This window comes from Heptranchias perlo, chromosome 2 (genome assembly GCF_035084215.1).
Source record: "Heptranchias perlo isolate sHepPer1 chromosome 2, sHepPer1.hap1, whole genome shotgun sequence".
Classification (NCBI taxonomy): Eukaryota; Metazoa; Chordata; class Chondrichthyes; order Hexanchiformes; family Hexanchidae; genus Heptranchias; species Heptranchias perlo.
The window spans coordinates 79,177,021-79,198,611 of NC_090326.1; the positions used below are offsets into that span (position 1 = coordinate 79,177,021).

The following is a 21,591-nucleotide window of genomic DNA, read 5'->3' on the forward strand; positions in this document are numbered from 1 at the left end:
CTTACTCTTGTACTCCAACCCCCTTGCAATAAAGGCCAACATGCCATTTGCTTTCCTAATTGCCTGCTGTACCTGCATACTAACTTTCTTGTTTTTCTTGTACGAGGACACTCGAGTCTCTCTGGACACCAACATTTAATAGTTTCTCACCATTTAAACAATATTCTGTTTTTCTATTCTTCCTACCAAAGTGAATAACTTCACATTTCCCCACATTATACTCCATCTGCCACCTTCTTGCCCACTCACTTAATCTGTCTATATCCCTTTGCTTTGCCACCTAGCTTTGTATCGTCAGCAAACTTGGATACATTACACTCAGTCCCTTCATCTAAGTCATTAATGTAGATTATAAATAGTTGAGGCCCAAGCACCGTTCCTTGCGGCACCCCACTAGTTACAGACTGCCAACCTGAAAATGACCCGTTTATTCCTACTTTCTGTTTTCTGTCCTTTAGCCAATCTTCTATCCCCTTTATCTACCCTGCTGGTTACATCCTCAAAAAACTCTAATAAATTTATCAAACACGATTACCCTTTCATAAAACCATGTTGACTCTGCCAAATCATATAATGATTTTCTAAGTGCCCTGCTCCCACTTCCTTAATAATGGATTCCAGCATTTTCCCGACGACCGATGTCAGGCTAAGTGACCTGTAGTTCCCTGTTTTCTCTCTCCCTCCCTTGAATAGTGGGGTAACATTTGCTACCTTCCAGTCCACTGGGACCGTTCCAGAATCTAGAGAAGCTTGGAAGATCATAACCAACACATCCACTATCTCTGCAGCCACCTCCTTTAGTATCCTTGGATGTAGGCCACCAGGTTCAGGGGATTTGTCAGCTTTTAGTCCCATTAGTTTGTCCAGTACTTTTCCTCTGGTGATATTAAGTATTTTAAGTTCCTCACTCTCATTTACCCCTTGGTTCCCTACTATTTCTGCTATGCTTTTTGTGTTTCTACTATGAAGACAGATACAAAATATTTGTTTAATGCATCTGACATTTACTGATTCCCCATTATAATTTCTCCTGTCTCAGCCTCTAAGGGACCAATGTTTACTTTTGCAACTCTCTTCCTTTTTACATACTTGTAGAAGCTCTTACAATCTGTTTTTATATTTCTTGCTAGTTTGCTTTCATATATTTTCTCCCTTTTTATCAATTTTTTGGTCGACCTTTGTTGGTTTGTAAACCTCTCCCAATCCCCAGGCTTATTACTCTTCTTGGCAACATTATAGGCCTCTTCTTTCAATCTGATATTTTCTGTAACTTCTTCAGTTAGCCACGGTGGATCACTTTTCCCGTGGAGTTTTTATTTCTCAATGGAATGTATATTTGTTGAGAATATTGAAATATTTCTTTAAATGTTTGCCATTGCTTTTCAACTGTCAAACCCTTTAATCTAATTTCCCAATCTACCTTTGACAACTCACCCCTCATACCTATGTAATTGGCTTTATTTAAGTTTAAGACTCTAGTTTCTGACTTAAGTTTGTTACTTCCAAACTGAATGTGAAATTGTTATCATATTATGATCACTCTTCCCCAGAGGTTCTTTTACTGTGAGATTACTAATTAATCCTATCTCTATATAATACAAGATCAAAAATAGATTGTTCCCTGGTTGGTTCCATGACGTATTGCTCTAGGAAACCGTCTCGAATACATTCCATGAACTCGTCTTCCAAACTACTGTTGCCAGTTTGATTTGCCCAGTTCATATGCAGATTAAAGTCCCCCATGATGACTGCATTTCCTTTGTTACAAACTCCTATTATTTCACGATTAATACTCTGTCCAACGGTATAGCTACTATTAGGGGGCCCATGAACTACTCCCACCAGTGTTTTCTGCCCCTTGTTATTTCTAATTTCTGCCCATATTGATTCTACTTCCTGATTTTCTGAGCCAAGATCCTTTCTCACACTGTCCTTATGTCATCCTTTATTATTAGGGCTACAACCCCCTCTTTTTTCTATTCTGCCTGCCATTTCTAAATGGGGTCGTGTACCCTGGAATATTTAGTTCCCAACCGTGGTCATTTTGCAACAATGTCTCTGTAATGGCTATTAAGTCAAACCCATTTATCTCCATATGTGCAATTAATTCATCTATCTTGTTATGAATGCTCCATGCATTCAGATAAAGACCCTTTAATTTTGACTTTATACCATTTTTTTCCTGCACTATTATTGGTAAACTCTGTCCCTTCCTGCTACACTCTGCTTATCTTTACCCAAGTCACTACACTGTTCTGTTGTCTTAAGTTTTCTTATTAGATTTCTAAATTTCCCCTCACCTGACCCCTCCCCCCACCTTTTTTTAGTTTAAAGCCCTGTCTACAGCCCTAGTTACAAGACACTGGTCCCAGCCCGGTTTAAGTGGAGTCCGTCCAGTTGGAACAGCTCCCTCTTTCCCCAGTACTGGTGCCAGTGCCCCATGAATTGAAACCCCTTCCTCCCACACCATTCTGAGCCACGCATGGTCCCTATGCCAATTTGCACATGGCTCAGATAGTAATCCAGAGGTTCTGCTTATTAATTTAGTCCCTAGCTCCTCAAATTGTCTCAGCAGAACCTCATTCTTAGTTCTACCTATGTCGTTTAGTTCCTACGTTGACCATGACAACTGGATCCTCCCTGTCATGCTCCAAGTTCTTTTCCAGCCACGAGGAGATATCCTTAACCCTGGCACCGGGCAGGCAAAACAGCCTTTGGGACTTTCGGTCGCGGCTCAGAGAACAGGGTGTCTATCCCCCTACCACTACCACTTTCCTTTTCACTACCCTCCCACCCCAACTTGAATGGCCTCCTGTACCACAGTGCTGTGGTCAGCTTGCCCATCCTCCCTGCAGTCCTTGCTCTCATCCATACAGGTAGCGAGTACATCATATCTGTTGGACTAGGTCAAGGGCTGAGACTCCACCATCACTAGATCCTGGGTCCCCATATTTGCCTGACTTGCAGTCACACCCTCCTGTCCCTGAACACTGAACGAATCTAAATTATTATCTAATCTAAGGGGTGTGACTGCTTCCTGGATCAAAGTGTCCAGGTAACTCTTCCCCCTCCCGGATGCATAGCAATGCCTGCAGCTCGGACTCCAGCTCAACAACTCTGAGCCGAAGCTCCTCGAGCTGCAGACACTCACTGCAGATGTGGTTGCTGGGGATCACGTTGCTCCCCACTAACTCCTACAATCTGCAGTTATGACACACCACCTGCCCTGCCATCGCTTGTCGAACCAGCATTTATTTATATACTTTATAGAGTTTTTAATCTCTCGCTATTCTTAGTTTTATCAACTAATTAATTTATCTAGTTAAAGTTATTGATTTAAGTTCTTAGTTAAACCCTTGCCCTAACAGAGTGAAAAAACAGTAATACTCACCAACCAATCACCTAACTGCTGTGTTGTGACGTAACTCTTTCAATTTCTGCCTGTGGTGAGTTGACTCCAACTGTCTCCGGCTCCCCGCTCGGGCTTTATCGCCTCCCGCTCCCCGCTCGGGCTTTATCGCCTCCCGCTCCCCGCTCGGGCTTTATCGCCTCCCGCTCCCCGCTCGGGCTTTATCGCCTCCCGCTCCCCGCTCGGGCTTTATCGCCTCCCGCTCCCCGCTCGGGCTTTATCGCCTCCCGCTCCCCGCTCGGGCTTTATCGCCTCCCGCTCCCCGCTCGGGCTTTATCGCCTCCCGCTCCCGCTCCCCCCTCGGGCTAAATCGCCTCCTGCTCCGCATGTATAAAATTTTACAAATGTGGATAGGAATATGCCTATATTTTCAGTGAAGATGCATAATTTTTGTAGTTGTATGTACTCTGTTTTGGAGTGGTAAAATGTAGTTTTATGCCTGCAGTTCTCCTTGCAGAGGATTCCCAATCTTGGCCTTGTCAGTGTTTGGAGGAGGGGCAGGTGGCAAGCATTGCCTCAGTTACTGTGGTAACAAGTTCTGAAAGAAATTACTGCCAGTTTTTACTTTTGCCAATTTTTCTCCCCTCTGCATAATTTTAACATTGTTGGTATGTTTACAAACAACTAATGCATGGAGAAAAATATCAGGATATTTCTTCTAAGCGGCTACAGAAGCTACTCTTGTGTTGACTGCCTACCTGTCTGTCTAATTAAATATCTTGTGCAAACCTAGAAATGTGTTACAAGTAGGAAAAATGTCAGTTTCCTGATTAGCCAAAATATAGACAGGTGGGAAAAGCAGCAGCAGGCAGCTTGGCCCAGATTTTACTGCTAAAATAACAGGGAGTTTAATTGTGTTTGCGTTAATAATGTGTAAATCGTCCAGTAACTTGTAGCAAGGTAAGAAATATCTTGTGAATTGTGAATTGCCATAAGTTCATTGCAAAAACGGCAGCTCGCCAACAACCTCCCTGAGTTTCTTGAAATTGTTGCATTTTAGCATTAATTGCCAATTATACTCGCCGCAGAAAGTTGGGGCTGGTATTTAACAGCGTAAGCACTTTTTTAATGAGATTTATGTTCCTGCAATGCCACTCAACCTCTCCGGCCCAGAAAGGGAACAGTTTAAACTGTGGAGTCTCATTCCTACAGTTAGTAAATTGTTGTTAAGAGATTTTTAAAACATAAAATTTTACATTTTTCAATTTTCTTTTTCTTTTCCTTTCTGTCTTTTATTCCTTTCTTAATCCAATCTTTCCCTCTACTTCTCTTTCTGTACTTGATTTGACTGTAATTCGCCCTATTTCCTTCTCCGTCGTTCCTCTTTCTTTCTCGATCCTTAAATCTCATTGGTTATGGAGATAGATGGTTGGTCCCATCATTCACCAAGATTCCTGATGCTGTATTGCCCTCGACATGCCACTATCAGCTCGCACTTGCAGCATCCAGCAGGACAAAATTTTTGAGCTGAAAGATGAGGGGAAAAGTCTAACTAATGGGGAACACCACGAGATGCCCTGTTGCAGCAAAATCTGGGCTAATGTTTCTTCACCTATGCAACTATGAACGTCTACGAATAATCTTTCTGTGTCTCTCTCTCTCTCTCTCTCTCTTTTCCTGCCTCTCTCTCTCTCTCTCTTTTCCTGCCTCTCTCTCTCTCTCTCTTTTCCTGCCTCTCTCTCTCTCTTTTCCTGCCTCTCTCTCTCTTTTCCTGCCTCTCTCTCTCTTTTCCTGCCTCTCTCTCTCTCTTTTCCTGCCTCTCTCTCTCTCTCTTTTCCTGCCTCTCTCTCTCTCTTTTCCTGCCTCTCTCTCTCTCTTTTCCTGCCTCTCTCTCTCTCTTTTCCTGCCTCTCTCTCTCTCTTTTCCTGCCTCTCTCTCTCTCTTTTCCTGCCTCTCTCTCTCTTTTCCTGCCTCTCTCTCTCTCTTTTCCTGCCTCTCTCTCTCTCTTTTCCTGCCTCTCTCTCTCTCTTTTCCTGCCTCTCTCTCTCTCTTTTCCTGCCTCTCTCTCTCTCTTTTCCTGCCTCTCTCTCTCTCTTTTCCTGCCTCTCTCTCTCTCTTTTCCTGCCTCTCTCTCTCTCTCTTTTCCTGCCTCTCTCTCTCTCTTTTCCTGCCTCTCTCTCTCTCTTTTCCTGCCTCTCTCTCTCTCTTTTCCTGCCTCTCTCTCTCTCTTTTCCTGCCTCTCTCTCTCTCTTTTCCTGCCTCTCTCTCTCTCTTTTCCTGCCTCTCTCTCTCTCTTTTCCTGCCTCTCTCTCTCTCTTTTCCTGCCTCTCTCTCTCTCTTTTCCTGCCTCTCTCTCTCTCTTTTCCTGCCTCTCTCTCTCTCTTTTCCTGCCTCTCTCTCTCTCTTTTCCTGCCTCTCTCTCTTTTCCTGCCTCTCTCTCTCTCTTTTCCTGCCTCTCTCTCTCTCTTTTCCTGCCTCTCTCTCTCTCTTTTCCTGCCTCTCTCTCTCTCTTTTCCTGCCTCTCTCTCTCTCTTTTCCTGCCTCTCTCTCTCTCTTTTCCTGCCTCTCTCTCTCTCTTTTCCTGCCTCTCTCTCTCTCTTTTCCTGCCTCTCTCTCTCTCTCTCTCTCTCTCTTTTCCTGCCTCTCTCTCTCTCTCTCTTTTCCTGCCTCTCTCTTTCTCTTCCTGCGCCTCTCTCTCTCTCTCTTTCTCTTCCTGCCTCTCTCTCTCTTTCTCTTCCTGCCTCTCTCTCTCTTTCTCTTCCTGCCTCTCTCTCTCTTTCTCTTCCTGCCTCTCTCTCTCTTTCTCTTCCTGCCTCTCTCTCTCTCTTTCTCTTCCTGCCTCTCTCTCTTTCTCTTCCTGCCTCTCTCTCTCTCTCTCTTTTCCTGCCTCTCTCTCTCTCTCTCTCTCCCTTTTCCTGCCTCCCTCTCTCTCTCTCTTTCTCTCTCTCTCTCTCTCTCTCTCTCTCTGTCTGCCTGCCTCTCTCTCTCCCTCTCTCTCTCTCTGTCTGCCTCTCTCTCTCTCTCTGTCTGCCTGCCTCTCTCTCTCTCTCTCTGTCTGCCTGTCTCTCTCTCTCTGTCTGCCTGTCTCTCTCTCTCTCTCTGCCTGCCTGCCTCTCTCTCTCTCTGCCTGCCTGCCTCTCTCTCTCTGTGTCTGCCTGCCTCTCTCTCTCTGTGTCTGCCTGCCTCTCTCTCTCTGTGTCTGCCTGCCTCTCTCTCTGTGTCTGCCTGCCTCTCTCTCTCTGTGTCTGCCTGCCTCTCTCTCTCTGTGTCTGCCTGCCTCTCTCTCTCTGTGTCTGCCTGCCTCTCTCTCTCTGTGTCTGCCTGCCTCTCTCTCTCTGTGTCTGCCTGCCTCTCTCTCTCTGTGTCTGCCTGCCTCCCTCTCTCTGTGTCTGCCTGCCTCTCTCTCTCTGTGTCTGCCTGCCTCTCTCTCTCTGTGTCTGCCTGCCTCTCTCTCTCTGTGTCTGCCTGCCTCTCTCTCTCTGTGTCTGCCTGCCTCTCTCTCTCTGTGTCTGCCTGCCTCTCTCTCTCTGTGTCTGCCTGCCTCTCTCTCTCTGTGTCTGCCTGCCTCTCTCTCTCTGTGTCTGCCTGCCTCTCTCTCTCTGTGTCTGCCTGCCTCTCTCTCTCTGTGTCTGCCTGCCTCTCTCTCTCTGTGTCTGCCTGCCTCTCTCTCTCTGTGTCTGCCTGCCTCTCTCTCTCTGTGTCTGCCTGCCTCTCTCTCTCTGTGTCTGCCTGCCTCTCTCTCTCTGTGTCTGCCTGCCTCTCTCTCTCTGTGTCTGCCTGCCTCTCTCTCTCTGTGTCTGCCTGCCTCTCTCTCTCTGTGTCTGCCTGCCTCTCTCTCTCTGTGTCTGCCTGCCTCTCTCTCTCTGTGTCTGCCTGCCTCTCTCTCTCTGTGTCTGCCTGCCTCTCTCTCTCTGTGTCTGCCTGCCTCTCTCTCTCTGTGTCTGCCTGCCTCTCTCTCTCTGTGTCTGCCTGCCTCTCTCTCTCTGTGTCTGCCTGCCTCTCTCTCTCTCTGTCTGCCTGCCTCTCTCTCTCTGTGTCTGCCTGCCTCTCTCTCTCTGTGTCTGCCTGCCTCTCTCTCTCTCTGTCTGCCTGCCTCTCTCTCTCTCTGTCTGCCTGCCTCTCTCTCTCTGTGTCTGCCTGCCTCTCTCTCTCTGTGTCTGCCTGCCTCTCTCTCTCTGTGTCTGCCTGCCTCTCTCTCTCTGTGTCTGCCTGCCTCTCTCTCTCTGTGTGTGCCTGCCTCTCTCTCTCTGTGTGTGCCTGCCTCTCTCTCTCTGTGTGTGCCTGCCTCTCTCTCTCTGTGTGTGCCTGCCTCTCTCTCTCTCTGTGTGCCTGCCTCTCTCTCTCTGTGTGTGCCTGCCTCTCTCTCTCTGTGTGTGCCTGCCTCTCTCTCTCTGTGTCTGCCTGCCTCTCTCTCTCTGTGTCTGCCTGCCTCTCTCTCTCTCTGTCTGCCTGCCTCTCTCTCTCTGTGTCTGCCTGCCTCTCTCTCTCTGTGTCTGCCTGCCTCTCTCTCTCTGTGTCTGCCTGCCTCTCTCTCTCTGTGTCTGCCTGCCTCTCTCTCTCTGTGTCTGCCTGCCTCTCTCTCTCTGTGTCTGCCTGCCTCTCTCTCTCTGTGTCTGCCTGCCTCTCTCTCTCTGTGTCTGCCTGCCTCTCTCTCTCTGTGTCTGCCTGCCTCTCTCTCTCTGTGTCTGCCTGCCTCTCTCTCTCTGTGTCTGCCTGCCTCTCTCTCTCTGTGTCTGCCTGCCTCTCTCTCTCTGTGTCTGCCTGCCTCTCTCTCTCTGTGTCTGCCTGCCTCTCTCTCTCTGTGTCTGCCTGCCTCTCTCTCTGTGTCTGCCTGCCTCCCTCTCTCTGTGTCTGCCTGCCTCCCTCTCTCTGTGTCTGCCTGCCTCCCTCTCTCTGTGTCTGCCTGCCTCCCTCTCTCTGTGTCTGCCTGCCTCCCTCTCTCTGTGTCTGCCTGCCTCCCTCTCTCTGTGTCTGCCTGCCTCCCTCTCTCTGTGTCTGCCTGCCTCCCTCTCTCTCTGTCTGCCTGCCTCCCTCTCTCTGTGTCTGCCTGCCTCCCTCTCTCTGTGTCTGCCTGCCTCCCTCTCTCTGTGTCTGCCTGCCTCCCTCTCTCTCTGTCTGCCTGCCTCCCTCTCTCTCTGTCTGCCTGCCTCCCTCTCTCTCTGTCTGCCTGCCTCCCTCTCTCTGTGTCTGCCTGCCTCCCTCTCTCTGTGTCTGCCTGCCTCCCTCTCTCTGTGTCTGCCTGCCTCCCTCTCTCTGTGTCTGCCTGCCTCCCTCTCTCTGTGTCTGCCTGCCTCCCTCTCTCTGTGTCTGCCTGCCTCCCTCTCTCTGTGTCTGCCTGCCTCCCTCTCTCTGTGTCTGCCTGCCTCCCTCTCTCTGTGTCTGCCTGCCTCCCTCTCTCTGTGTCTGCCTGCCTCCCTCTCTCTGTGTCTGCCTGCCTCCCTCTCTCTGTGTCTGCCTGCCTCCCTCTCTCTGTGTCTGCCTGCCTCCCTCTCTCTGTGTCTGCCTGCCTCCCTCTCTCTGTGTCTGCCTGCCTCCCTCTCTCTCTGTCTGCCTGCCTCCCTCTCTCTCTGTCTGCCTGCCTCCCTCTCTCTGTGTCTGTCTGCCTGCCTCCCTCTCTCTGTGTCTGTCTGCCTGCCTCCCTCTCTCTGTGTCTGTCTGCCTGCCTCCCTCTCTCTGTGTCTGTCTGCCTGCCTCCCTCTCTCTGTGTCTGTCTGCCTGCCTCCCTCTCTCTGTGTCTGTCTGTCTGCCTCCCTCTCTCTCTGTCTGCCTCCCTCTCTCTCTGTCTGCCTCCCTCTCTCTCTGTCTGCCTGCCTCCCTCTCTCTCTGTCTGCCTGCCTCCCTCTCTCTCTGTCTGCCTGCCTCTCTCTCTCTCTGTCTGTCTGTGTCTGTCTGCCTCTCTCTGTCTCTCTCCCCCCATGCCTCTTTATCTCTCTCTCTCCCCCCATGCCTCTTTATCTCTCTCTCTCCCCCCATGCCTCTTTATCTCTCTCTCTCCCCCCATGCCTCTTTATCTCTCTCTCTTCCCCTCATGCCTCTTTATCTCTCTCTCTTCCCCCCATGCCTCTTTATCTCTCTCTCTTCCCCCCATGCCTCTTTATCTCTCTCTCTTCCCCCCATGCCTCTTTATCTCTCTCTCTTCCCCCCATGCCTCTTTATCTCTCTCTCTTCCCCCCATGCCTCTTTATCTCTCTCTCTCCCCCCATGCCTCTTTTCCTCACTCTTTCTCTCTCTCTCCCTTTCTCCCCATGCCTATTTTTCTTTCTCTCCCTCTCTCTCTTTTACCCCGTGCCTATTTTTCTCTCTGCCCCTCTGGCCCTGCCCTTCTTCTACCCCCCCCCCCCCCCCCCCCCCCCGTGTCTCTGGCCCAAAGATTGGTGTGGGAGACAGGGGTTTCAATTTGTGGGGCACTGGCACCAGTACTGGCGAAAGAGAGAACTGTTCCGTTGGGACGGACTACACCTGAACCATGCTGGGACTAGAGTTCTCGCGAATCGAATAACGAGGGAGGTCGATAGGGCTTTAAACTAAATAAGGGGGTAGGGTCCTGGTGGAGAGAAATCTAGAACGCTAAAGAGAAAAGACAAAGAAGTAGTGCAAGAAAGTGATTGGGATAAGGATAACCAGATTGTGTCAGGAAGGAACACAGCGCACAAACAGAAGACAACAAAAAGGGTCTGGGTAAGAAAAAATGGTAATAAGACAAATAGGGCCATCGTACAAAAAAATGTTATGGTATCTAAAAATGTTAAAAAGAGAATCTAAAGGCACTATATCTGAATGTACAGAGCATTCGTAATAAGGTAGATGCATTAACAGCGCAAATAGATGTAAATGGATAATATATAATAGCAATTACAGAGACATGGCTGCATGGTGACCAAGGCGGGGAGCTGAATATCTAAGGGTATTCGATATTTAGGAAGTACAGGCAAAAAGGTAAAGGAGGTGGGGTGGCGTTGTTAGTAAAGGATGAAATCAGAGCAATAGTGAGAAAGGATATTGGCTCAGAAAATCAAGATGTAGAATCAGTCTGGCTGGAGTTAAGAAGCACCAAAGTGGCAGAAAACATTGGTGGGAGTTGGCTATAGGCCTCCAAACAGTAGTGGTAATGTAGGGGATGGGATCAAACATGAAATTAGAGATGCATGTTACAAGGGTACTACAGTAATCATGGGTGACTTTAATCTGCATATAGACTGGACAAACCAAATTAGCAATAATACTGTGGAGGATGAATTCCTGGAGTGTGTACGAGATGGTTTTTTTAGACCAGTCCTGGAGGAGCCAACTAGGGAACAGGCTATCCTAGATTGATTATTGTGCAATGAGAAGGGGTTAATTAACAATCTTGTTGTGCGGGGTCCTTAAGGGAAGAGTGATCATAACATGATAGAATTCTTCATTAAGATGGAAAGTGAAGTAGTCCAATCCGAAACTAGGGTCCCAAATCTAAACAAAGGAAACTACAAGGGTATGAGTAGTGAGTTGGCTATGATAGATTGGGAAGCGTCATTAAAAGGCATGACGGTGGATAGGCAATGGCTAACATTTAAGGAACGAATGCATGAATTGCAACAATTATACATCCCTTTCTGGCACAAAAACAGAAAAGGGAAATGTGACCCAACCATGGCTAACAAAAGAAATTAAGGATAGATCCAAAGAAGAGTCATATAAAGTTGCCAGAAAAAGTATCAAGCCTGAGGATTGGGAGCAGTTTAGAATTCAGCAAAAAAGGACCAAGAGATTGATTATGAGGGGAGAAATAGAGTATGAGAGTAAACTTGCAAGGAACATAAAAGTGGACTGTAAAAGCTTCTACAAGTATGTAAAAAGAAAAAGATTAGTGAAGACAAATGTAGGTCTCTTACATTCAGAAATGGGCGAATTTATAATGGGGAATAGAGAAATGGCAGAGCAATTAAACAAATACTTTGGTTCTGTCTTCACGGAAGAGGACACAAATAACTTCCCAGAAATGCTAGGGAACCAAGGGACTAGTGAGAAGGAGGAATTAAAGGAAATTAGTATTGGTAAAAAAAAAGTGCTGGAGAAATTAATGGGACTGAAAGCCGATAAATCCCCAGGACCTGATAATCTCATCCAAGAGTACTAAAAGAGGTAGCCATGGAAATAGTGGGTGCATTAGTTGTCATCTTCCAAAATTCTATAGATTATGGAACAGTTCCTGCAGATTGGAGGGTGGCAAATGTAACCCCACTATTTAAAAAAGGAGGGAGAGAGAAAACAGGGAACTACAGACTGGTTAGCCTAACATCAGTAGTAGGGGAAATTCCAGAGTCCATTATAAAGGACGTGATAACAGGGCACTAAGAAAATATCAACGGGATTAGACAAAGTCAACATGGATTTATGTAAGGGAAATCGTGTTTGACAAACCTACTGGAGTTTTTTGAGCATGTAACAGGTAGAATAGATAAGGGAGAACCAGTGGATGTGGTTTAGTTGGATTTTCAGAAGGTCTTTGATAAAGTCCCACATAAGAGGTTAGTGTGCAAAATTAAAGCACATGGGATTGGGGGGAATATACTGGCATGGATTGAAAATTGGTTAAAAGAGTAGGAATAAATGGGTCTTTTTCGGGGTGGCGGGCAATGACTAGTGGGGTACCGCAGGGATCAGTGGTTGGGCCCCAGTTATTCACAATATATATCAATGATTTGGATGAGGGAACCAAATGTAATATTTCCAAGTTTGCTGATGACACAAAACTAGGTGGGATCGTGAGTTGTGAGGAGGATGCAAAGAGGCTTCTAGGCAATTTAGACAAGTGGAGTGAGTGGGCAAATACATGGCAGATGCAGTATAATGTGGATAAATGTGTAAGTTATCCACTTCGGAAGGAAAAACAGAAAGGCAGAGTATTATTTAAATGGTGATAGATTGGGGAATGTTGATGTACAAAGGGACCTGTGTGTCCTTCTTCACCAGTCACTGAAAGCAAACATGCAGGTGCAGCAAGCACTTAGGAAGGCAAATGGTATGTTGGCCTTCATTGCAAGAGGATTTGAGTATAGGAGCAAGGATTTCTTACTGCAGTTATACAGGGCCTTGGTGAGACCACACCAGGAGTATTGTGTGCAGTTTTGGTCTCCTTACCTAAGAAAGGATTTACTGCCATAGAGGGTGTGCAGACTGATTCCTGGGATGGCAGGACTGTCATATGAGGAGAGATTGGGTCGACTCTGCCTGTATTCACTCGAGTTTGGAAGAATGAGAAGGGATCTCATTGAAACATATAAAATTCTGACAGGGCTAGACAGACTGGATGCAGGGAGGATGTTTCCCCTGGCTGGGGGGGGTGTCCAGAACGAGGGGTCACAGTCTTAGGATACGGGGTAGGACATTTAGGACTGAGATGAGGTGAAATTTCTTCACTCAGAGGGTGGTGAACCTGTGGAATACTCTACCACAGAAGGCTGTGGAGGCCAAGTCACTGAGTACATTTAAGAAGGAGCTAGATAGATTTCTAGACACAAAAGGCATCAAGGAGCATGGGGAGAGAGTGGGAATATGGTATTGAGATAGAGGATCAGCCATGATCATTTTGAATAGCGGAGCAGGCTCAAAAGGCCGAATGGCCTACTCCTGCTCCTATTTTCTATGTTTGTGGCCCTGCCCGTCTCGTCCCCCCCCCTCTGTGGCCCTGCCCGTCTCGTCCCTCCCCCCCCCCCCCTGTGGCCCTGCCCGTCTCGTCCCCCCCGCTCCCTGTGGCCCTGCCCGTCTCGTCGTCCCCCCCCACTCCCTGTGGCCCTGCCCGTCTCGTCCCCCCCCCCCCCCCCCCTCTGTGGCCCTGCCCGCCCGTCTCGTCGTCCCCACCCCCCCCCCCTCTGTGGCCCTGCCCGTCTCGTCGTCCCCCCCACCTCTGTGGCCCTGCCCGTCTCGTCCCCCCCCCCACCCCCCTGTGGCCCTGCCCGTCTCGTCGTCCCCCCCCTGTGGCCCTGCCCGTCTCGTCTCCCCCCCCCCCCCCCCCCCCCCCTGTGGCCCTGCCCGTCTCGTTCCCCCCCCCCCCCCCCCCCCCCTGTGGCCCTGCCCGTCTCGTCCCCCCCCCCCCCCCCCTGTGGCCCTGCCCGTCTCGTCCCCCCCCCCCCCCTCTGTGGCCCTGCCCGTCTCGCCCCCCCCCCCCCCTCTGTGGCCCTGCCCGTCTCGTCCCACCCCCCTCTGTGGCCCTGCCCGTCTCGTCCCCCCCCCCCCCCCCCCTGTGGCCCTGCCCGTCTCGTCGTCCCCCCTCTGTGGCCCTGCCCGTCTCGTCTCCCCCCCCCCCCCCCCCCCTGTGGCCCTGCCCGTCTCGTCCCCCCCCCCCCCCCCCCCCTCTGTGGCCCTGCCCGTCTCGTCCCCCCCCCCCCCCCCCTGTGGCCCTGCCCATCTCGTCCCCCCCCCCCCTCTGTGGCCCTGCCCGTCTCGCCCCCCCCCCCCCCCTCTGTGGCCCTGCCCGTCTCGCCCCCCCCCCCCCTCTGTGGCCCTGCCCGTCTCGTCCCCCCCCCCCTCTGTGGCCCTGCCCGTCTCGTTCCCCCCCCCCCCCCCCCTGTGGCCCTGCCCGTCTCGTCGTCCCCCCCTCCCCCCCTCTGTGGCCCTGCCCGTCTCGTCTCGTCCCCCCCCCCTGTGTGGCCCTGCCCGTCTCGTCCCCCCCCCCTCTGTGGCCCTGCCCGTCTCGTCCCCCCCTCCCCCCATCTGTGGCCCTGCCCGTCTTGTTCCCCCCCCCTGTGGCCCTGCCCGTCTCGTTCCCCCCCCCCCTCTGTGGCCCTGCCCATCTCGTCCCCCCCCCCCACCCTGTGGCCCTGCCCGTCTCGTCCCCCCCCCCCCCCCCGTGGCCCTGCCCGTCTCGTCCCCCCCCACCCTCTGTGGCCCTGCCTGTCTCATCCCCCCCCCCCCCCCACCCTCTGTGGCCCTGCCCGTCTCATCCCCCCCCCCCCCCCCCCCCTGTGGCCCTGCCCGTCTCATCCCCCCCCCCCCCCCCCCCCTCTGTGGCCCTGCCCGTCTCGTGTCCCCCCCCTCTGTGGCCCTGCCCGTCTGACTGTGTGTGTCTCTCTCTCTGCATGTCAGTCGGTGGGTGCATGTCTGTGTCTGTTGCCCGCTTGCTCGCTGTCTGTCTGACACATGTTTTTGCACTTAAAAATTTGAATTATCCAATAATTTGAGGTAAGGAACATAAATATAACAAAGTGGGAATTTGATACTAGAAAAATTAGAATTGAGTAGACTGTATATAATCATCACATACAATTCAAGATTTCTGAAAACAAGTATAAAACTTAGCAATGCAGTTAACCATTACATCTTGTCGTACATTCACCAACTTTTGTCTCTGCAGGCCTCCCCTTTCTCAACAAATTCACCCTTGCCTTGTGCTGTGTTCCCACTGCTCCTTTTGTTCTCTTTGGCCTTCACTTGTGCTATCCGTATGACCTTCATTGTTGCTGTTATTATCTCCTGTAACACATTTTTTCCCCTTTCATGCCTTTTGGGCTTCTCTGCCCATATGTCGTTTCACTGCCTTGCTTCACTCAGTTCTGCAGGATAAATGGCTACTTCACGTCATATGGGACTGACATATGAATTACAACTACTCACCAACCTAGTAACACTGTTCACTTACAAGTTTCTGCATCTGCATACAGCTGAGACCTGCGCTTCCAATATTGGGAGTATCCCACTGTTGCCAATGAACGATATATTCTCTGACAGTCCCCAGAAGAAAATTGTGTCTGGCTGGGTAAATTTGTCCAAGATCTACTTAAGTAATTGTTGAAGTCTAAAATCCAGTGTGTTTATACTTACAATAACATAGTAAAACATTCCAAGGCGCTTCATTGGAATGTTATCAGACAAGGTTAATCATTTAGAAAGTTGGTTGATAGACAGGAAATAAAGGGTTAATGTTAATAGGTGTTGCTGAGATTGAAGAAAGGTTGGAAATGGTGTAGCCCAAGGATCAGTGCTGCAGCCATTTTGATTCTCAATGTAAATAGATGATTTGGACTTGGGCATAGAGAGCACAATATCGAAATTTGCTGATGATATAAAGGTAAAGGCTTGATAAACATTAAGGAGAACTGTAAAAGACTTCAGGAAAGAAACAACTTTATATAGCACCTTTCACAACCTCAGGAGGTCCCAAAGCACTTCACAGCCAATGAAGTTCTTTTGAAATGTAGTCATTGTTCTAAAATGTGGTAATAATTTGTGCACAGCAAGGTTCCCCAAACAGCAATTAGATAAATTACCAGTATTCTATTTTGGTGGTGTTGGTTGAGGGATAAATGTGGCCCAGGACACCAGAAGAACTCCTCTTCGAATATTGACATGGGATCTTGTACGTCCACCTGAGAGGGCAGAAAGAGTCTCGATTTAACGTCTCATCAGAAAGACAAGGCAAATTTAAACTGATACCTTGGCTTGCAGAATAGGCAGAAGCAATTTAATATGGAGAAGTATGACGTGATGCATTTGGGCAGGAAAAACAAGGAATGGGTATATACTCAATGGAATGATGCTAAAGGGTGTAGAGGAAGAGAGAGACCTAGGGTTCAAATACATAATTCTCTGAAAGTAAGAGTGCAGGTAGATAAAGCCATTAAAAAGGCCAACAGCATTAAGTTTTCTAAATAGGGGTTTCTAAAATTTCTAAATAACAAGAATGAAGAAGTAGTAATCGATTTGTATAGGTTTGGTTAGACCACAGTTTAGAGTACTGTACGTGCTTGTGGCACTCCATTATAGAAAGATCATTAATGCCATAAAGACCAGAATGATGCTGTGAATGAGAAGCTGTAGTTTTGATGAGACTCGAGATAACTGGGACTATTTCCACTCGAGCAGAAAAGTTTTAAGAGGTGATTTAATCAAGGTTTTTAAGATTGTGAAAGGTTTTGATAGGATGAATGGGGAAAGACTATTTCTTCTGGTTGGGGAATTGGTGGCAAGGGATCATCAATTTAAACCTGTCCCTTTGGAGAGTAAGAGAGAGTAGGAGAATTTTTTTTAATGCAAAATGTTCCAAGTATGGAATGCTTTGCCACAGGAAGTAGTTGAGACAGATTATTATGTCTTTTAAGGTAAGAGAGTAGATAAACATTGGAAGGAGAAAATATAGAACTATGGGGAGAGTGTAAGGCAGTGGAATTGTTTTTTTTGCTCTAGCAAAGAACCAGCTCAGACAGGAAGGACTAAATGACCTGCTTCTATGGTTCTTCCTCCCCTGTACATTAAATATAAGAAGCTTTAGTTTGCAACGGGTTAATCAAACAAACCAATTGGACTAGGGCTTTCAATTCTTCTTGACTTGAAAAACTTCTCAAAGAAATAAGTAACCTGGTTTCTTCGTGAAAATAGAATGCAGCCTGTACGAATTATATTGTGTCCTGGCCAACATACCTTCATCAGTCAGCACCAAAAAAACAAATTATCTATTCACTGATTCATTTGTTGTTTGTGGGACCTTGTTGTGGAATGTAATAATCGCTACACTTCAAAGAACCAGCACAGACATGGTGGGCCAAATGACCCACTTCTGTGTTGTGAGCTTCTATGGTTACTCCTCCCCTGTTCATTAAATAATAGAAGTTTTAGTTTGCAAGGGACTAACAAACCAACGGTAAAAGCTTTGAATTCTTCTTAACTTGACTGAAAATACTTCTCAAAAAATAAGTAACCATATTTCTTTGTGAATACAAAATACAGTTTTTGTACCAATTACGTTGTGTTCTGGCCAACATACCCACCTCAACCAGCACCAAAAAAATGTATCTATTCATTGATTCATTTGTTGTTTGTAAGACCTTGCTGTGTCCATTTGGTTGTGAACCACTTTGGGATATGCTGAGGAAATTCATTCATTCTTTGTAGATCTTAGTGCATCCTCATACTGCATCAGACAAATTGAACCACTGTGAAATGTGCTGCTTCTCAATTACTATTACGCATACTTACTAATGATCTGTGTAAAAAGTGAAATTAAGAAAATGTTAAAGAATATTTATATTAACCTTATGTTCACTGCTAATAAAATAACCGGTTTTGACAATGTCTGCCCACTAAGTTGCTGACCTGTTTACCTTGATGAGTGGTTGGATCTGTAAAAACACTTGCCATAAAATTAATCTGATCACTCCAATTATGTGATCAGGTCAATCTTCAGTGTCCTAAAACTTTAATTGGCTGAAAATTTGGCCTATGGAGCCTGTTTTCAGCCAATCGAGGACCATTTTGTATCAAACTTAACAGTCCAGGAATGGACATTGACTCCATAGAGGCAGGTTTTAAAAGTAACATTAAATAAGAAATAACTTAAAGGAATCTCAAAAGAAATGGTATGTGTCAGAAAAAACACCATAAAATTGTGAAATAGGGGAAAAAGAGAAACTGGGAAAAAGTAGGGAAAATAGAAAAAGGAGACCACAGCACTTAATTATTTATATATTTTTTAAAAAGTGTCTATTTTTGTAACATAACATTGATATTACCGTAATAAAGCAACTCCTGTTAGGGGATTTTCACTGAGTGTATGAGCTGAGATCTTTTTTAAAGAAAAAACTACCCAGTTTAGGAGCAAAAAATTCAGTGGAACTGCCGACAGTTAAATTTATGGATTATGGTATGTGTTTTGAGCACATACCATAATCTATGATTTCCAAAAACTGATTTAAAAAAATCCTATAATCCCAGATTTAAAAAAGAGAATTTGTAGTATTCAGTTCCTCATTGACTCTCATTGTTAGAAACTAAAATTACTTGGGGTTTGCTATGAAATGGGTGGAAAATAGAAGTTGGTTGCTGTAGTGTAGATTTTTAAAATCATATTAATTTGTTTAACCGAGAAGTGGTGCAATGATGCAGTTTCTTTAGAGCACAAATGCCCTCTCTTGAACAGTGGCACAATACAAGTTCATACCTGCAATTTCCCACACTGCATTGCCAGTCTAGGCCATCGTGGGAGCCATAGATAGAGCAGAAGCTAAATGCGTCCCTACAGAATGAAGGCAAATTATCTACCCTATCAAATCCTTTCTTCAACTTAAACACTTAATTATGTTGCCCAGATATAATTGAATGCAGTACTCCAGATGCGGTGCCCAGAATTGAACGCAGTACTCCAGATGCGGTCTAACCAGAGCTTTATACAACTGTAGCAAAACTTCTACCCCTTTGTATTCCAGCCCCTTGAGATGAAGGCTCACCTTCTATTAGGCTTTTTCATTATTTTTTGTACCTGTCCATTAGTTTTTAGTGATTTCTGTACGTGGTCCCCCAAATCTCTCTGCTCCTCCACAGTTCCTAGCTTCTCACCATTTAGAAAATACTCTGATCTATTTTTCTTAGGTCCAAAGTGGATGACCTCACACTTTCCCACATTGAACTCCATCTGCCTTAGTTTTGCCCACTCACTTAATTTATCAATGTCCCTTTGCAAATTTCTGTACCCAGCTACATTACTTACTGTGCCACCTATCTTTGTGTCACACAGTTAATTTTTCTAGGATTACAAGATAGTAAGTTTTCCCCTGGAAATTCCATTGTCGTAGATCAGTAAAGTGGTGAACACAGGCAGTGAAGCTATCAACTGCAATCATCTGTTCTTCCCAATCTTCCCACAAATGTTTCAATTGGAGTATATACCCATTATCCCTACTCTCTGTCTCCTATCTCCTAACCAATTCCCTACCCACGTCAATAGGTTGCCTCCAATTCCATGCACTTCCATTTTTCCTAGCGTCGAATGCCTTCTGGAGGTCCATATAAATAACATCCATAGACACTCCCTTATCTACCATGTTAGTGACCTTTGTATAACCTTTGTTTCTTTGCAGTTGTAAATGGTTTTTAAAATATCATTAAAGGAAGCTTTACACAATGCTTAGTTTTTAGCTTATGTTTTCAGTAGTTTTTAAATAACATTTTAATACCTATTTAAAAGAAGAAATCCAAACAGCCATATCTGATCAGTAGTTTTTATGAAAACATTTAGATAAAAGACATTGTGAATGAAGCAATGGGTAATCTTATGAATTAATTGTCTGTATTTTCTATTTGTAGTTTGCTGTGGGGATGAAAACAGTAGAGCAGAAGATCTCTCTTTCCATTCCAACTGGAAGCACCATTTGTGGGAAGATTGGGAAGAACAGATCATTGCAGTTGACCGGTTCACTGCCTGTGTTCACCACCTTACTGATCTACGACAATGGAATTTCCAGGGGAAAATTTACTGTCTTGTAATTCTAGAAAAAATAACTGTATTTGTGGCTAGTGTTATTTTGCAGTTTACATGGTCCTTTGCAAATAAAACTTCTTATTGGGGGATGGGGGGGGAAATCAAAAGAAAGACTATTTGTCTAAAATTGACTGGATGCGATTTGCTACATGTGTATCTGTCAGTTGCCTTGTTTTAAAAACTAAGCACTTCTTTAAAATGTGAAGCTTCTACAGAATATAGCTTGTACACCCTGAAGTATCTAAATAAGTTTTAAACTTTTGTGAAGATAACAGATACAGTTACTGGAGTGTTCCAAATCCTGGATATACTTTATTTGAAAGTGTTATCATTTTCAAGTTAAAGATGCATACTGTAAATTTTGTTTTGAGATTTGAGAGTTGCAATAGAAAAATGAAATGGAAAGCCATTAATTCAAATAGTTAGCAGTGAGCCAACAGTAAATTCATTGCTTCTGTGCAATTCATTAAACAGAAGACCTTTGTACACTGGACTAAATGTACTGGTTTCCTTTTCTAATAGAGTAATATTTTACACTTTTTATTAATATAATGGTGAATTTTAGTTTTTTCAGGTACCATGCAATGTTTCATCACTTTCTGGTGGAGCAGGATACATTTCTTTAAATGTATCTTTCAAGTATTACATTTAATGTTACTAAGAAGTACTCACTCTTTCTATTTTGCTGACTTTAATTTTGGCCTACCTGATACTTTTTATTCAGTTTTAAAGCCCAAGCAACTTTTCAATTTTTGTCAGTTCTGAAACATTTATTGCATATAACTGAAACAGTTGACTGGCTGCTTCTCCATTTAATTTCAAATGGATTAATATTTGCTGACTCACTGCACAAAATGTTATTAGCTTACAAAAATATTGTTCATCAAGTTGAAATTTATAGAGTGCTGGCTTTAATAAGGCTACTTTTAGGACTTGCTAAAAGGTCATAAGTGCATGGTATAGAGAGGAAGTTTCATAAATAAGGTGAGATTAATGGGGACCATAGTGTGAGAATGTTTTGTGCCATTTTCTATTAGTGGTTTGTAACCCCCAATACAGCAGCAACCAGGAGCTAAATTAACATTAAATGTGGAGATTTTGTCTCTGTGACTATTTTGTTGCTTTTGTCTTTTCAAAAATCCAGCTCTGGGTGGGTTTCCTGGCAGAGATAAAAACTGGAGTCCTGCTGTCAGTTACTGTATTACTGTAAACCACAATAATAAAATACATTGGGGGAAGGGGGCTCCAATAATTTCTCCAGTTGCTGGAGAAACTCTATACAGGTAAGCAGGGTGGAGCAGGAGAGTTTCAGCTGAACAAATGGCATATTGTTTTTTCATTTTGCTGCTTTTCTTAGCTAATGTCAAAACCATCCACCCAAACAGGTGATTTTAGTGCATATATGCAAATAAATCTATCAGACAGGGTTTTACTGAATTATTTGGAATAAAGCAATTAAGTTGTGGAAAATCTTACCCAGAAGAATATAGTTCCATCAAGGTTAGACAAGTTGTATAGTCTGTTGACCATTTTAAATCCTTGTTTATTTATGAACTTTACTTCTAAGTCCATGATCTCATGCCAGTTCTAGACGAGGATGCAGATGACACTGCTTCTTTAAATCAATTGAGCAATTCCATTTTTATTGAATGCTATTCTGGGATTATTATTGGCACTTTGGGGATTGAATTCCATGACTGTCATTATTCTGTGCCCTTTTAGCAATAACTGGCATTCTTCTCACTGGGCCATAGGCTAATAACAAAAGTCTGCCGCTCGATGTAACGGCATTGTTCATGATGATGAATTGTCAGACTATGCATTGGGATCTAATGACAAGTGGTCACCTAATCATTCTTGACCACCCCAGCTAGTATGGACGGATGCTATATTTGCAAAAGGTTTTCAGTGTGGAAATAGCAGGTCACAGACTATAAATCAGCACTATAAATTGGCCCGGCTCCACTCAATGTCTAGCATTCGACAGGTAGGCACAGTGTAGGTAGTGATTTTA

At 45.9% G+C, this 21,591-nt stretch overlaps 1 protein-coding gene across 1 annotated transcript in view; it reads left to right on the forward strand.

Moving 5' to 3' along the window:
• The window catches only part of tomm7 (translocase of outer mitochondrial membrane 7 homolog (yeast)), a 36,868-nt gene extending 16,181 nt beyond the window's left edge, over positions 1–20,687 (forward strand). The window contains exon 3 of the mRNA XM_068003615.1: positions 19,403–20,687. Coding sequence (XP_067859716.1) covers positions 19,403–19,418 — 16 coding nt within the window. The 3' untranslated portion in view covers positions 19,419–20,687. The remainder of the gene's footprint in view (positions 1–19,402) is intronic.
• Positions 20,688–21,591: the final 904 nt, after the last annotated feature.